We start from the raw sequence: 18,493 nt of genomic DNA on the forward strand, positions 1-18,493 counted from the left end.
ACTGGGTTTTCACTAAGGCTCTCTTATGCAGGGAGAGGCTGTTTATATAGAAAGGAGAGGAAAAGAGCACTTTCCATTTGACATTCCTCACCCAGAATAATCACACCAACACTGGGAAAGAGAAGGATAATGACTACACGTGAAACGATAGCTGGTGAATGAAATGTTTGCTGAAACTGTCTGATATCTTAAGCCAGTAAGCCAGTCTACATACAGCAGGCTGCAGGTATTTAATTAAAATCTGCTACAGTTATCAAGCCTTTGGATCAAATATCAGATTCAAACAACTCCCTGTTTGTTAGCCTACTAACTGTGTTGATGCCTCCTGTGCTTAGGCATGTAAAACACACAGGAGGTCTGGATTTGCTGTGAATGATTTCTTTCACACTCGGCTCAAAAATGTGCTGTGCACAAAGGTATGACTTCAGACAAGAGTTTATGTCCTCATCTGTTTCTGTAGAGCCAATGTGGAGAAGGAATGGAAAATCCTGCCTGAATAGGTTCTCTATAAGTAAGGCAACTCACGTTTCTTTTGAAGTCTTGGCTATATAGTGGAGTGTCTTTTAGATATATGGTCACCCCCTCCCTAGCGCTGTATAAAATTCAAGATGCAGGCGGGCAGTTTGGTCAAACAGTCATTTGTGAGTGTTTTGCAGCGGTCAGACTTAAGTCACCCGAGCTGCCCAGAAATGGGCCCTCCATTGACTAACGACATCATTAACGTTAAACAAACTATAGCGTTATTGATTTAAAGTCAGTGTGCCATGCTAAATGCAGATCCCGGGGAGAGGGAGCGAGAGAGAGAGAGCGAGAGAAGGAGAGAGAGAGAGAGAGAGAGAGAGATAGAGACAGAGAGAGAGAGAGGGCGAGGGCCAGAGAGAGAGAGAGGGTGAGAGACTTGCTGGCCAGTTATTACATGAGTCACCAGCAGCAGGCTTTAAGCCCGACACCCACCTCTCCCCCGGAGGTCCATGGTAAAAAAGAAATAGCCAGTGGAAAAAAGAAAACAAGCACTGCCACATATACTTTTTTTCAGTGGTGTGTGTAGTATTGAATGCATGATTTACCCTATGATTAAGCTCTGCTCCCAGGGCTATAAGGCTATGACAACACACAGGCGCTGTCATTACTGAAGCTCAATAATTCTGCTCAAGCCTCATTTGTTCTGCTGCTGTATTTTTGGATTGGGAGACCTTTTCCACCAGCCAGGTTGTCAAATCACTTAATGTCCGTCAAGTTCCGTCAAGGAGCACATGATCTATGACCGAGCCAAAAAACGTGACTCATAGATCATTACGATCTCCTGGAGGTGACCCCAAAGTTCAAAACAGGTCGGAAAAACCATTTGTATGTTCTGTCAACGTCTCCAGTTGCTCCAGTTTAGATTAATGGCTATGAGAAACATCGTGAGAGGCCTGTAGCTGGGCAGTGGAGTTACTAGTCTGCTGGAAAGAAAAGCAAAAGACAAAGAAAGGAAAGACTGAGAATAGCTCTGTGCAGCCTTGAAGCGCAGACACCACCAACTGTCCAGCAGACAAAGATGCTCTTAGATGCTACCATCTGACCCCAATGGCTAAAGAATTTTTGGATGTATTAATCCAAACCACCACAAGACCAGGAATGGGGACCATAGGAGGTTCAAGTGATGCCTGCTAGAATATCAGTTACAGTAGATGGATGAAATTTCCACCAGGGTTGACAGCTAAGGGTTTGGTTGGATCAACAGGATGGGATCCTTGACAAAATGTATAAAATGCTAAGCTACATCAGGCCGACTGTAGATTTATGATAATTTTGCGTGTAGCTGACTCACTTGAAAAACAAGATGAGAACCCTGTGTGTCTGCCATGCCCTACCCACCCTCAGATCTCCATGACCATGCCTTGACTGATGCGGCCCTGGAGAGTCTGGCAACTGAAGGACAGAAAAAAAAAAAAAAAAAACAGAGAAGAGAGAGAGCGTGCAAAGAAAGTGCCTCTCACCCCTTCGCCGCCTCCGCATCTCAGCCCTAAAATCCAGCCCCGACTCGGCATGTCGGCCGGCAGAAACCCCAGGAGCCTAATCCCCCCACTCACCACTGAGCACACGGCCTTCAGACAGCGGCGGGGCTGGAGCTATCTGGGGCTGGAGCGGACTGATGACATGAGGGGATATGAGCCTAGGAGGAGCGATGGCAGAGGCTCGTTGCTCAGCTGTTCCAGAAGGGACTACGCTCTACTCCACCACCACCACCTCCTCCTCCTGCTGCTGTGGCTCTTCAGTGGGGCTGCTTGCCTTTCTCAAATTACAGCGTTTCCTCATCATTTCCTGAGCTGTAGACTCTGTCTGGCTTTCTTTCTTCTGAGCAGGACCAGCCAGACGATGGCTTTCCCAGCAGCTCTGGCCTGTACTGTGACGGGCCAGACAGCACAAGAGGGGGAAACATCCACAAAGGAGGGGGAAGTGACAACAAGAGATCCGCTAATTAAATACCTTTTGGTAATGTAGACGACGAAGCATGGCTCTATTCTCACACTGTGTATCACTTTGTACATAATACCATTTTTGTCACGAGATTCTGCATTGTAATCGTAATGAAAGAGGCTGTTGCTTTTTTACAGCAGATGCATATGGATGCTTTTTTCCAGTCAAAACTAGGCAGCATGGCTCACATTGATCTCCAGATAGCACTGCCCAGTCTCTGTAGACCCCAGTGTAGTCAATCTGATGTCAGACACCTCTGTGCTCTAGTGCGTCGGAGCATGGAGCAGCCTCTTGCCTGGCCTTGTACCCCGAGTTCCCAGCAGGTGCTACAGGGGCCCAGAATCATCTCCTCATTAGCACAGTGTGGCTCCTTAATCCTTTAAATTCGGCAGGGGCACAGGTGTCCCCGTCTGTCTCTCAGATTAGCCATGTAATCCCGAGACCCCCCCCTCCCTTCCTTCCCACACACTGTCACACTGCCACCCCCCCCCCCCCCCCCCCCCAAGACACCCACTGCCGACTGGGTTTGTTTATGTGTGTATGGAGGATGTTTGCACAGAATGTGTACTCAGGGCTCTCAAAAATGCGAACACAATACCCAGCCCAGCAACTGGACTGGCATGCTGTGAAAGGCCAAACGGAGGCATAGTTAAAGAGTGCACCGGGGCAGAGTGGTCCTTTTTCTTAAGGCCGGTGACAGATTAACCATTAAGATGGAATCTGTAGTGACAGGTGCTCACAATAATCTAATGAATTGTGCACGGTTGGTCACACTATGACCTTAGGATTTAAGGTTACCCTCGTGACCTCAGACGACAGACTCCACATCTATTTTGGGTGGATGAACTGAACTTGGTTGCAGCCACTGAGTTGAAGTTCATTTTGTAATTAATTGCTCCCTTCATGTTCATCCAAATCAGAAACAATGCAAATTCACCGCAATTGCTGTCAATGGTTACGCTATCCATGTCGTATCTGAGGGGAGCAATTAGATAGAACTCAATTGCATCAATACAATTATACACAATACAAAACAATACAATTCACGTTGCTTCTGAAACTCTATTACTATTGATGATTACAGCTGTAAAACAGTGTCTGAAGTAAGTCCACAAGGCTAAATACAAGAGGTTCTCACAGTGGATATTAACAGATACACTAATTTAGATCTAGCCTAATGCCTTAGCATTATGCAAGCAAGAGTAGGCACGAGGAGAGGACAGAGTGAACTCTCTGAACTGCAGAGAAAATAGAGTGATTATACCCCATTACTTCATCCATTCTCTTCACTTTCGTCTTCTTAAATTGGTAGACAAACTAGCATATTCATTTAAACTGAAAGTTAAAAGCAAAATGAACAAACCCTTTTACTGCCTAACCTAAACCCATGCGTTACTAGAAGGTAAGCCTTTTTTTAAGGCATACAGAATATAACCCCTACAAATAGGTTAATCCTATTATGAAAGCTACTGTGGGTTAAAAAGATCTTAAAAAGATAACCTAGAGTTGTCTTCCTGAACTAATCTCCAATTCATAGAAAATGCCCACAGATTACAATGTCATTCACTTCAAATGGGAGAGGCGTGCTCTGATGAAGTTCAACAGCCGTAATGCCAACTCCATAATCCTTTTAGACATTGTAATGGTAATCTGATTTGTTCTATTTTTCACATCACCCCCGGTGTGGAGTGCGGCCTGGCACTATTCATCCCCCACCCCCACCCCCCAACCTCCGTCTCTCTTGCGCTCTCTTTCTCTCATACACACACATGGTCATCACTACTGCACTATGCTCTGCAGAATCTGCCCATCGAGTGACACCTTTTCTGCTTAAAGTATAATAACTATTGTTGGACCTAGTGGTTTTTTCCACTAAGCTACTGAGCTAATCTGTCTGTGGCTGTTGATTGAGCTACTCCTTTCTTAATAAGGCTAGTCATGCAACAAAACACGCAAGCATGCTGACTTAAAAAAATTGTGATGCTTATTCCTCTCGAACCTAGCCTTCATACAGCACTCTAAAAAGAGACCTGAGCCCAGCAGGAGTCAGATAAGGGGAACGGAGTTTACACTACACCTTTAAATGTGATATCATTTTTTGCCTCTCTGATAACACTAGTGTTACTACATTAGGAGGAAACAGCTAGGGCTGTAATTGCTACTGATCCCAGTACCCATCACTTCCTGAGTGTTTCTGACAAGGTGCAGTGCTGAGTGAGCATTCATTAGGCATGAAATAAAAGCTTCCATTTGATGCAGTCTCAATGGTCACAGGGGGAAAACATAATCAACTTTCTCTTTTCTAAGCTCTTTGATGTAAGGTAGATTTAATATGGAAATTACTTGCATAAACTACGTATAATTTTCCCTTTTTCACAATCTCTTTTTAGGCTAAGCTAACAGGATCCTTGAATCGCAATTCCATGCTTGTATGCTCATTTTTTCAAGAGGAAATCAGTGAGATAGGGGCAACTTGTGATATTCAGCCAATCACTGCCCTTACCATACCAGGCAAATGGATAGTACTGCAGCACAAGCCCTCCTGACTGACAAGTGATGGAAAGCAGCTCCACATCCAATGTGCCGTGTGTGGGGCAGCATCCACACCCTAGACACAATACTCATGGTTAGACAAACAGACCTCGGGCAGGAGTGAAGGCCCCTTTCTGGGAGTCATTATCGTTCTACCTTCAAGGGGGCGTCCCTGGGAACATTCCTGCCTCCCTCTGCACAAGCCCTGGGTGGCAAGCCAGGAGAAAGAGGGGAGGGCCATCCACCCCCCCTCCCCATCCCCCCCAAAAAATAAAAATAAAACACACACACATTTGGGTTTCATTTCAAGCCCGTTTGGGACCCAGTGATAATTGGTGTTGGGCTGTTAAGGGGTGTCTGATGATTTGTAAAAAGAAGCGGGGCACTGACAAAACTTTCATTGCCCCCACAGCCCAAGCCCACCCCCGATGCAACTTTTTAATGCCCCTTGTATTTCAGAGCCCTAACGGCACGCTAGGATGAAATGCTATAAAGACAACAGATGCAATATAATTCAAGGCAGGGGAAATAAAGCGGAGAGTGCTGGTGTTACTGTGGGCATGGGAATTTCATCATTTTTATGCAGGGTCCTAACACTGACTCAAGACAAATCGATAAATCACATGTCATGACAATGCAATAACAGCATTCAAGGCTTTCAGCTATTTTAAGTGCACCAAAGTCTCCTCTTCTCCCCGAAGAAGGCATGATTCATACCAGAATTGCACTTACTTTACATTCTTTTCAAAGGGAGAGGAGTGGTCCCTATTTCATTCAGGCTCATCTTTGTACTGCAGTCAGCAGAGGAACCTAAAACATGGCCCCACATTCTTTCCCTGCTTTTATTGTGTGTGCTGAGGAGAGAACCCCTCAGTGGCCAGAGCAGTGTGCGAGTGTGTGTGTGTGTGTGTGTGTGTGTGTGTGTGTGTGTGTGTGTGTGTGTGTGTGTGTGTGTGTGTGTGTGTGTGTGTGTGTGTGTGTGTGTGTGTGTGTGTGTGCAAGTGTGTGTGTGCGCTCACACAGTACAGTATCAGATGGACGCCCCTAGGCCCATTTTACAGTAGCAGACTGAGGAGTCGTCGCGTCATTGGCTGACTTGCTTTCGGTGCTGTCCAAACATATTAGGCTCTTAGCGCCTACATCGCTGCCTCGGGAACATTGTTGGCACCAGCTCAAACCGCCTGCTCCGTGCCAACGGCCTGATTCTGGCAAAGAGGACCAGATAACTGATAAAGGCCCACGACCCATTAACCCTGCGAGGCAGTAGCCCTGATGCGCCTGGCATGGGACACGGCGGGGCCATCCAGGAAGCAGGTGGAAGGAGTGCTGTGTGATGGGGAGGAGATCCCAGGCTCTGGTCACTGCCAAAATAATCCAACAATTTAAACGAGCTTGAAGAACGCATAATCCCCTTTCAAGGAATTTCTAGGAACTACGAAGTATTGCCTCGACATTCAAGGGTGCATTATAATTTCATTTTGCTACTATTACCATTAGCAATGGGTTAATGGGTTAATGAAACTTATATATAGTTTATTGTTCAGAAAAACACTAAACCCCGCCAAATTCCAGTAAGGTACAACATATTCCGTGTAGGGTAAATCTACACACTTAGGGACAAGAGTTTTTCCATAACCTGATGGTTACCATTAAATGAAACGGGTCATTTTCCTGGAGGATTTCGGCTTGTATTACTGCAGCCAACCCCACTGCATCAAGCTCAGTGGGACGGGACGAGGCACTTAGACCTGTGCAGCACAGATTGTGGCATTGTTCTAGCACTTAGAGAGCTGTCACTAGGGCCTACGTCAAATCCAAGAGCACCCTGATACACACAGGGACCTCCCATGCTCACTGCAGATGTTGCTTCTGGCAAGAGCTCAGCCATCAAAACCCCTCCTTGTTAGCTTGGGCAGCTTCAAAAGGGAGCACACATCTCGGGAGAAGATTTTTTTTTGCGGTTTTGCATTGGTCATGACAGGGAAGAAAAAGAAAACATACAAACACAGACAGACACACACAGACAGAGAGACACACACACACACACACACCCACACAGACACACACAGACACACAGACACACAGACAGACTCACACACTTTCACTTGCACGCAGATGCACCCTCACATTTGCTGGGCCTTGTCCAAAAAAGCCTAAGTCTTCCAGCATCAAGGCAAGCAGTAAGTGCATACACAGACACAATGCCCCCCCCCCCCCCCCCCCCCCCCCCCCCTCGCCCCCACAATGTAAGAGTCCATTAGAGGAGCAGATTCAGTCAATGTCTCGCTTTGGAGTGAAGTCAGAAGCCCGATGGTCAAACTGGAAAAAAGAACCAGGCTACTAATAAGGACTAACCTAGATTGTGTCTTGACTGGGGTTCTGGTGCTTGGAGTGTGATACAGCTCATTCAATAATTAAAAATCAGGGACCAATGAAAATCAGCCAGTATAAAATAGCCCTTAACCCAGGAACTGCTTTGTGTCCTTGTGGCTGCCTAAGGGCCAGTGAAATTGTATTAAGTAGAGTACTTTTCCTTCTAAGCATTTCTCAGTTTCTTAAAAACACAGCATAGCCAAAGAGGAGGAGATGGGCCCCTAACATCCTACTTCCTATGGGGCCAGTCAGTAAGAAAGTCATTTAAAAAAAAAAGTATTTTTTGTTCCCATTGAGGTCCTTGAAATCAAAAATAACATGACAAGATAAGTTACAGAGCAAAGACTGATGCTGTAGATTGCCGGCACCAATATAAAAGAAGCAGACATGCTATGATTTCTGTAAATGTCTGTGAAGAGACCTACATTTTAGATTACCCTTTCGTTTTTATTTTTTTCAAAGTAAGTGTAGCTGAAGGTTTGTTGTATTCATAATGTCAACGGAGCAGCTGGGGCATTTAGCCTTTCAATACAACATAAAAAAAACACCCCCACTTTTTTTAAAGTAAAAAACCATGGCTGCAGGACTTATTTACCAAGGTTTTTTTTCCCCCTTCTCAACAGCTGTCACCTTGGCTGGAGCCCTGCACTGAATCTTCCCATCATGCACCTCACTACAATGGGGCAAAGTGCCCAAGTGTGGCTCTCCCCGTGCACTGTGACGCCAATGCTGCCAATGCTGTTGCTTAAACAGACTGCATACTGACAACGAAAGCATAAAGGAGAGCCAGCCTAAGTGTTACATCACCCCACACCTGTTCCACACAGCACACCAACAGCACTGAGGGAGACAATGGAGTCAAGACAGACAGACACAAACAATGATTGTTTGTGACGTTATGACACAAACAGTTTGCTGTGCTGGTTGAATATTGACCTCATAAAGTGAGGTCACATGCCAGCCTCGGCTGAACATAAAATACACAGTGGCCTGTAAAAATACACTTGGCCGTTCCTATCTTATCTCTATAATTATACTTACTGCCTTTGCTCTTGGTAGTGGTATAATTGTGGTGAGATATTTGGATGCTTTTAAATTCACGCGCTCTCAACTCTCACATAGGACACGCTGAGGATCATGCAGGGTATATCAGGGTATCAAGTATTGTACCTATAACTGTGCAACACATCTTTCAATATCACCTTCAATTTGACTTATTTTTTGTAACCATGCTGGTCTGGCAAATAAGCTGAGGCCCTCCTGAACTTCCTGGAGAACCACTAAATCAGAGTCTGAGAGACGTCACTTGATTCAGAAATCAGATATTGTGATTATGCTAATAGGTGCTACGAGGGGATCTCATGTCATCCATCAGAGGGATGTGTCAGCGTGCACGTGGAGCCCATGCAGGAGCACAGATAGATCAGAGCAGTATTGGGATCCACCTCTGCGAGGCAGAGCCAGGGCAATGAAAGCAACACAAGCCACCAGAAAGTTCCAGCGAGTGCCGCGCTGCACGGATGCAGCCAAGAGTCTGGTTCCCACACGACAGGCTGACATACGGCCAGCCGGCCGACAGGCCTCGACACAGAGCCTTAAAAAGAAGAGAGAGAAAAAATAAAACAATTTCATACAGCAACCACAGCCTGCTCTGCTCCTGACAGACCACAGGGCGATGGAGCGATCCGCCCACCTCAGCTCATGCAGATCCCTGCCCTCCCAAAAGCGTAACAGAAATGTAGCTCCTAACTATGGCTAATTAGGCGGATAGGCCCCCTGTTGCTGAGGTGCTGCGTCACCAGTTGCCTTTCAATCAACCCTCTCCAGTAAGACTCCGACACCCCTCGGCTACGGAAAGCCGGCTCAGTATGGCGGCTTGGCCCTGAGGCAGGGCGCTGGATGCCGGCAGGTCTGGGTTCAGTGCCAGGCTCTCGGCCGTGCCGGGAATAAAGAGCGGCTCTGTTCTCTGGCGCTAGGCGCACGGGACTCGGCCGTGGTCGAGCCAATGCTTCGCCCTAAGAATGGTCATTGTTCACTTGGTTAATGAAGAGTCCGCGTGAAAATGCAAGGAATGCACTGTCTCCAAATCCCATCTTTCTAACGGGGCTTTCAGCTACTTGACTTACATTCAGCTGAGCATGGTATCCACTGCTACTGAGGGCCCTGTTGCCACTGCATAACCGTCAGAGAGGCAAACCTATCATTAATGGTGCTGTAAAGGCAAGATTGCTGTTGCTGTTAATGCTCAACTCTCCTTTAACCATCATTAAAATCTGACTAATTACATAAAGAATAACTTATAAAAACCCGGGCTGGAACAAGTCAGGCTGTTTGAAGGGGCCTTAAGAGAAAATGAGGAATAGGTAAAAGTGAACTAAATAATTGGTTCCAGCCCAGCGTTTCAAAACTGTAGCAATAAAGTACGGTCACAGTTTAACCCTTATATGTCTGAAACATCAAACAGGAAAATAAGCTGTTTAGCTGTAGCAGTACTCTGTTCACAGATAAAAACATCCTCTATTCTAATGTCTCAGCCAACAACACATAATCTAGATGGCACAGGTGTCTCACCTTAAATTAAAATAACACATTTTACAAAGTCAACAAAACAATGCATCTCCCACACTGCCACCTGTTTATAGAATAAACAACAGACCTAACTCTGGTGGCATTCCTTTCATACAGATATGGTGTCCTCATCTCCTCTCTGTCAAAGCATTAGAGATTGTCTCCAGGACAAAACAGGGTTTATGCTTGAAACAGGCCACAATTAACTGAAAGCCTGACACGTAGCTTGTGAACAGTGACTGTGAGTGACACATAGCGTATGTACAGTAGCTGTGACTGACACAACGCTCCGATGAGTCATGTCACACTGCGCCCCACTTTGTCGCTAACAATTAGCTGAAACGCACTGTTGTTCTCCTCAACATTGGCCATTACTGTACTCTTAAGAGATCTCCTTACTCATTTGTTGATTTGAATGAGTGTGTGTGTGGGGGGTCTGTCATGTCTAGATTTCACAAGAACAGCAGATTTATTTAGAACAAAGAGTTCTCAGAAGGGGAAAAATAAGTTATGGGGGAAAAATAGCATGTATCTGAAAGGAAAATCAGCACAAGCATTAATTCAGAGCATCTGGTGAACTAAAGCATGACAACTTCAGCGTATCCACTCAAGCTATGGCTGTGGAGGAGGTTTCACTGTGTGGCAAACCTTTTCCTGAAGTCATCTGTCCTCTTCATTCAGAGGAAGGGAGGGCGTTACAATACAAATTAAATGACAAAGAGTTTTATTAAACAATCCTTTAAAGAACAACCATGTTGAAATTAATGCACGCTTAATAGCTTCCAGGGAGCTCTTGAGGCCCACTGCCAGAATACACTCACAAGATTGGCTTATTTTTTGTTTCTAGTGGGAGTGCCTTTTCAAAGTTGAATATAGAAAAGGTAACCAAAATATGGCACACTTGCGAAACCTTTGATCATAGACATTAAGTCAGTTAATGACATGCTCTCTCTATATTTAGACAGATGTTCGGTGCCCACAATGTCAACAGTGCCTGCGCTGAACAATTTCAAAGTAAGAGTCACGTGACAATGTAAAACACACAGACACTCATACACACCCACACACGCACACACATACACACACACACACACGCACAAACACGCATACATACACAAAAAAAGATGATCGGGGCCCTTTGGCTGCCTTTAAACAAAGCAGCTTAGATGTAATCTGGGCTGACTATTGAGAACTCCAGCTATAACAAAAAGCTAAGCCACTAGCTCCCATATGGCATTCAAGTGAGCCCCAATAACTGCCTCATAAACTTTCCTGCTCTGCTGGCGAGGCAGGGGCATTCAGCAGAGGCAGAGCCTTGGCTAAATTAAGAGAACCATCACTGTGTTCAAGACTGTGGACACACTGTTTCCATGAGAAGTACATGGTTAGCTGAGGAAAAAGCTAGTCAATTTTTTACTAGGGGGTGTCATCTTCCTGTACTGCTGAGCTTTACACACGCCTCTATCCCCAACCAGATTTACAGTCTTTGGACAATGAATCATTAACTAATAAGACAGAGATTGTGACTTCAGAGGAAATGGATTAGCTCATACTCTTTTCTACTTCTTTATCTCACTTTGATAGTGTCTGAATACCCGAAGTAGCCTATTATACCTGCTGCATAATGTAAAAGGTGAACTGATCACCTTCTCCTTTTTGAGGATCCAGGTTTATCTTGCTACATCAGCCAATGGAGCCACACTGAGTAAGTTAAAGGCTAACATTGTACAACAGGCCAGTTTTATTGATTTACATTTACTAAGTAAAAGAGTCAAATGAAAAAATTGATAACCCTTAATATCACTGTGATACTGTCTGCAACAATATGAACTCTTTAAAAGCTAGAGGTCCCGAACAGTAGACATGCTTGATTTAGGGCATTCTATGTTCAAGCCCCTGGTGTCACTCATTCTCTACTACCTACGGAAACAACGGTCAGTCTGGTGCTGCTATGGCAACCACGCTAGTGCTTAGAGACATGCCTCTGCCTGAAAGACAAAGTTAAATGCCACATGCCACAACTTTTCAAACTATTTCCCCCCTAGGGTTACACACTGAAATGACTAGGCCTATATCAACACAAATATAACAAGCGACTGAAAACATTCAGCGACAATGACAGTCTGCGACCCTACCAATGAAAACAGCCTACTATGCAAGAAAGAGAACAGAAATGGGAGGTGGTGAGGCAAGTCAAATTCTTGTGAAATGGGTCCCCTAAATGTCTAGATCCGTCTTCATGGTGGAGAAAAACAAACCAAACAAAACACATATCCCCTCAGTTCTCAAGCATGAACTCTCAGGCCAAACATGTGACGGAGACAAAGGACGTTTACATTACTTTCAGTTTTCACGGTCAAGGTCACGTGAGAGAAAATAAACTCTGCTCTCCCCTAGCATCACAATTATGTCTGGTTTAAATATCAGCTGCAACTCCAGGGATCCTTACATTCCTCAGTGGTGGATCTATGCTGAGCGTGTCAGGAGTGAAAAGCCATTTGGTTCTTTTGAGGGGGGCTGACATTACGAACCAGCCAGGAGCACACTGCGACCTTTCAAGACCTTTCCTATCTCTAAAATAGTTGTCAAAGAATGCTTTCAGTATTTTAACTAGTGTGTCGAGTCAAAAGCCCTGTACACAAAGAAATGTACGCGACGAGGCAGACACCAAAGGGGAACTAGACTGCAAGAGAGAAAAGTTTGACGATTCACACTTAAGATTTTCAAATGCCTTCAGCACATGAACTGCGAGCCTATATTTGCAGTCAGATACATTGACACAGTAGGCTACTTCCTCTCTCCAGGCCAATATAATGCGTCCATGGTCAGGACTTACACTCGCTAACTAATGGAAAAAGGCCTTATTATCAAGTGAAGAAGTCAGACATGTCAGGGAAGAAACGTGGGAGTCCTGTATGATACTATTTCAAGTTTAATAGTGATCGCAGTCGAAGTGAATGCATAGTTAATTCAGGTAACAGTATCTGTGGCACAGAAAACTAAGGGGAAAATTCCCCCAAATCTAAAAGTTTGCCTTCAGACAGACAGACAACCTGCAGTGATCGGGCATCAAACCCGGGACAAACACTTGCGAAGCGGTGATGCTACACCACTTCACCACCACGCCCACATAGTGGCTCCGACCGAACTACAAACAATCCCAGCCAATCAACATGGCGCTTCAGTAGCACAGAAGGGAGGTGTGTAATTTAAGGCAAATATGTACGATAATAACGAATGTATTGAATTATAATAGTTAAGTTTAGTCTTGAAATGTTGTTGGAATTAATAATTTTTCACGTAGCACTAATCCTTCACAACTTTTGTCTTTAACTAAAATTACTATAACTGAACCTATAGTAAACTAAAACTAAAACTAGACTTAACAGAAATTCAGACTGAATACAAACATATTACCTAGCATCATAATGTGTGTGGCATCCTCTCTCCACTTTTAAACTGACAGATATAAATAAAGCGGTATACTTTCAGGAAAGTGACACTCTTTTAGGCTACTGCAGACTGATATATGAGTTTGACACAGGCGTGTCTTTCAACAATGCTTTCTTATAGAGTGATTTAAATGCCCGGTCATTTGTGGCTGCGATTCCTGCCCCTGGACACGGATTAGTGAGTGAATTCAACGTCTACGGCTTTTCTCCTCTCCTCCTGTCTTCTTTTTATAGACTATAAAAATAATCAGTCACAGTCAAAAGGTCTGATGCCAAGTCCCACAGAACTACAGCACTAAATAACATGCCTTGTTCTCTCTAGAGTACAGACAGCATTTGAAGGGCTCAGCAATAGCCTCTGCCATTACGGGCAGGCTAATTATTTTATCATAGCACCGGAGTGACAGGTCACACTCACAGTCACACTCTTGCACCGGCAATTAATAGCCGAGCAGCCAGTTGCCACGAAATGACATACATCAGGGTTTAAACAGCAGTAAATAACAGTAAGTGCTGCGATTAAAACTCTAAACACCGCTAATGCCGTGTGTTGCCTGCCAAGAAGTAAAGACATCATCCTGGCGAGCAAGCTTCAGTTTCCTGACATGCCAGTCACACTGTGAGATAGGCTATGCGCTTCGGAGCTGATCAACCAGCCATCCATTACTCCACCTTCGGGGATGTAGTCTGAGATACGAACCGGGAGCTGTGGAGCTGCTATCCCGGACTAACATGAGATTAGAGCATGTCTCACTGTTTTCAAGGGTCCTGCTGGAGCTGAAGTTGCTTCAGAGCAGCGATCCAGATAGTGGGTGCTGACTACTGAACTGTGAAGCCAATTTTCAGCTGAGTAGAAGTTTGGTAATAATAATAATAAAACAACATTCTTCATTGATTATCGTTGTCAGAACCATGGTGGTAACTTTGACTAATAGCAGCATGAGGCAGCCACCCATACTCTACAGACTACAAGAAACAGGTGATCCTAGAAGCAGATGGTTTTCCAATGCCATGTGTTACAGTAGCCATGTGTAAGGGTGAGTAAACCTCACCCTCTGACACCTTAAGAGATATGATAGTAACAGACGCTGTGAATGTGAAGAATGTTGATGAACATTCCGGAACTGCTTGTGAGCAGCTATTTGACCAGGTGGGCAGACAGACTGAGGTATATGGCGGTAAAATGAGCCAGCACCAATAGGTTTAAGCCTTCTTGCGTGCTCGAGGTTGTGAGTTCGCGTCTGGCGCGGGAGTGTACTTGTCTACACAACACAGGTTACACATGCACTCAAGCCACTCAAGCACGTTAGCAGACGCAGAAGTCTGGCCTCTAACTCTCTCTCCCTCTGTCACACCCTCTCACGCAGCACACAGCAATTACGCCCCAACAAGAATACTGTGACACGCATTAGTGACTCCCACGAAAAACTCGCTCCATTAGGTAATAAAGGGAGCATGGGGTTCCAGCCTGCTTTATCAGCAAACAAAACCATAGCTTCAGGTTATGGATGAATAACTCGTAACAAAGCAAATTTCATTTCCTTTCCAACTGTTACAACTTCTCTCTTCAGTCACTGTTGACACACAATAGAAATGCACGTTGTCGGCTTTCCTTTCTTCAGATGGTACTGTGTCTTACACATCCATTTTTAAGGGAACAGCCAAATGTAACCCATTAATTGGGTCTTGTGCCAGTCAAAAGAACAAATATCCCCTCTTAGCTACTGGGCATCTATTTTTCAAATGAAACAGGTAAAAATAAAATCTAAGTTACTATCATTCTTCTACGTATAAGTTACTGTCTGACTCTTGGTGTTGGCTTTGAAGTTTGTAACAGTCTAAGCCTAGTAACCTGAAGTATTTCCTGGGACTCAGCCATCGGCTCATGCTCAAAAGAGTGTAAGTCGCCCTGTTAAGGGCCTAATGTGGAGTGCCCCCGAGTTTACTGAAGCATTAGATTCGACCACCCTAATGTCTGACCCACATTCAAACACCCTCATGAAATCAGGTCCAGATGAAGGATGCTGGCTCATTTTAATGTCAAAGTCTGTCTGCCCAACAGTTCAAACGGAGTTTGAACACAAGCAGTCCCAGAATGTTCATCAAAACACATTCTTCACATTCATCTGGCATTCACAGGTGTAGCACCACGTTCAAGGAGACATCTCATTACAAGAGCCTTTAAATTATGAAATGTGACTGTAAATCAACGTGTCGGCTCTGACATTAATCTGGTTTGGCAAGATTTCTGGATAGACTAGGCCTAATTGAAACGAACTTTGTGGGTTAATAGTGAAATATGTCACTCTGTCAAAACCAATTTACACAAGGTATAACGACAAGTGAATGACCACGCAAACAGGTGTTTGGAGCAAGTCTAACTCTAAGACACTTAAGAGCACAACATCTCATTGTATGAGACCACTTACATCACAGGTCTAACATTGCGGCCGACAGATTTTATTACATCCAAAACGGGGAGAGATGGTTAACGGGAAGGAGACAGTTGAAGTGAACGGATTAACTAACCAGATACAGGCTAAATACAGCATGTTCGATGTAAAACCAACACTGACTAATACAGATCGGTTGATCAAATTACATTTGGCATTTCATTCATCTTTTGAAACTGAGAACGGTTAGCAAGTAACTTAGTTTACGTAACGTTACCCTAAAAAGATTAAAATATTTAGCGATACCCACCTAGACAACTATGTTCACCTACCAGAAGGCTAATTGTAATAACTTACTTATTAAAGTTGTTTATGTGTACGAGAGGCAATTGTGTGACGTTATTACAGACAACCTCACATAAATGTAACTTATGTCACAAAGATGCCTGTAGTAAAGACGCTATGATAAATTCGCTAGCTAGAGTTACCTTTACAGATAAGTTGTAGAATAACGTGCTAATAGCCTGACGCATTACTCTAGTACAGCAGTCATCATGCACAGCTTTTCTACGTAAGAATAACTTAAACACTTAAGAAAATGTACACAGAGAATCAATTTTCATGGAATAAGGTAACGGAAAGCTGAAACTACGTGTGTCCTATGTCAAAGCAACTCTTCGTTTGCTAGCTAATGTTAGAATACAAAAGATAGGACCATAAGCAGCGTGTGAATGAGTTGGCTTGCTAGTTTTGAGACCAGCCCCAAACAGATGTGCGGACGAAAAGAGAGGCATGGGTCGAACAAAGAATAGGTTACTACTTCAAAGACATTAAACAGAAAATAAAGTTCCGTTTACCCACCAAAACGACCGCAAATCGTTCCTCTAATTCTCCTGGCTCCGGCATAGGCAGTTTTAAAGGCATGTTATGCCTGAAGTCAGTTTGTTGGTCCATACTCCCTGCGTTCCCCATGTTTCACGGTGGTTTGGCTACTTCAGTCCCCTTCTCTTCTCGTCCTCCACTTCAAAAATCACGAAGAGTAAAATAAAAAAGGTATCCGTTATTTGAAGGAGAACTCCCTAATTCTCCAGTTCTATCCCAGCCTGATCACTTCACACCGACACACACAAGGCGCAACCAGTAAAAGGCGACTTATCCGAAGACAAGAGTTTTCCTCAAGCATTATAACGTTCGGGGGGAATTCGGCAGCAACTTAGGCAACCGCGCAATGAAATCAAAAACGTGTCTTATCCGTATCTTGCACAATTTCTGCACCACTCCCAGTTTGCTGTTATGGTGACGATGTGCATGATTCAGGCTAAGCGGTTCCCTGTCTGTGTTGCCTGTTAATCCTTGCAATGCTGACCAACAGATACAGTTCAGGATCCCCACTGCACCGCACACTACATTCAATCACAGTTCTTCACAATGAGCTTTTTCAGATTGGCCTCCCACTTGGGCGTGCCAAAAAGCCGTAGTTAAGGGAGATGATGTTTTGTTCGGTTGCATTATGGTCTTTGCAGTTCTTCGTGTACTTTTCGTGTACTTTTTATGAAAACTTTTTGGTTGATGTTATGTTGTTGTCATTTAGCTTAATGCTACTCAAGTAAAAACAGTTGTTAGTAAACTAATGGAAAAGCAGGCTTTGTGACGAGAGAATACTTCCGGAAATAGTTTTGACAACACTTAACATAAGCCCAGCCCAATACAATGTCTTACTCATCATAGAGCGTAAACTATCCAATTTAGGCTAAACTTTTTAGCAAACTGTCTGGGCAGATGCAAGCTTAGGCTCCAGGACAAACAAGGCGGGGTCTGAACTTGAGTGGATGAATCATTGGGACTTTTGGGAGAGACGCTCCAGATGTTGAGGGATTTTTAAAGAGCATCAACAGGGCGGCAGCTCAAGCAGGGTCACTTGACTGCAAAGCACAGATGCAGTGAGACGCAAACCGAAAACAATTTTAAAGCACAAATCCTCTACAAAAAAATACTTCTTCTGAAATAGCTTTAATACTTTTGAAATGTGGTCTAATGACTAAAAGTATCATTGTGCCACAAATTATATAAACCAAATATTGTGAGATATCAACACAATGGCCCCATTAATGTCCTTTCAATGGTGTCATACAGTTTTAATACTTAAAACTTAATATCACCTCAGATCTAACGATTAGGCCTACACTGCCATGTTAGATCATTCAGAATATTGATCATCTGGTTTATGATTTTCACACATAGTAACAGCAAATACATGAAAATAGCAAAACATTTGTAGGTCTGAATAAGTGACTTTTAGAGCCCTTTAAGAGGAACAGAGAGCCAGATCTGGGGATACAATGCAATGCGATTGCTGAGAGTGTTGAGCGATAAGTGGTCAGCAGGGAGTGTGTGGGTGGGGCTGGCATGGTCCTGGTGGGCAGTGGGATCACAGACAGATGGAGCTCAGCTGGTAGGGAGGCCAGTGAGTGGCTCAGGTGTCCCACAGACAGACCGTTTGATGGGGAGTGGGGGCTCTCAAGTGAGGGGACATCCTGCGCATACAGGATGTTTGGACACTATTTTCTAACCGTTCTTTTGTGGGTCTGTACTGTGGACCTACATGCTGTATATAATACTAGCAAAACTTTTTGGGGATTGTTGTTATGGTAGTGTTACATAGCAAAGGGGTGTGGATTTTTATAAATCTATTATAAGGCTCCTATAGCACCA

General features: G+C 44.3%; 1 protein-coding gene across 1 annotated transcript in view; it reads right to left on the reverse strand.

The window, feature by feature from the left end:
* Positions 1-16,933, reverse strand: part of fmnl2a (formin-like 2a) — a gene marked incomplete at its 3' end in the record, with an annotated part of 57,181 nt that extends 40,248 nt beyond the window's left edge. The window contains exon 1 of the mRNA XM_080839409.1: positions 16,643-16,933. Within this exon, the coding sequence (XP_080695535.1) occupies positions 16,643-16,753 (111 nt within the window). The 5' untranslated portion in view covers positions 16,754-16,933. The remainder of the gene's footprint in view (positions 1-16,642) is intronic.
* Positions 16,934-18,493: the final 1,560 nt, after the last annotated feature.

This window comes from Sprattus sprattus, assembly GCF_963457725.1.
Source record: "Sprattus sprattus genome assembly, chromosome: 5".
NCBI classification, from domain to species: Eukaryota; Metazoa; Chordata; class Actinopteri; order Clupeiformes; family Clupeidae; genus Sprattus; species Sprattus sprattus.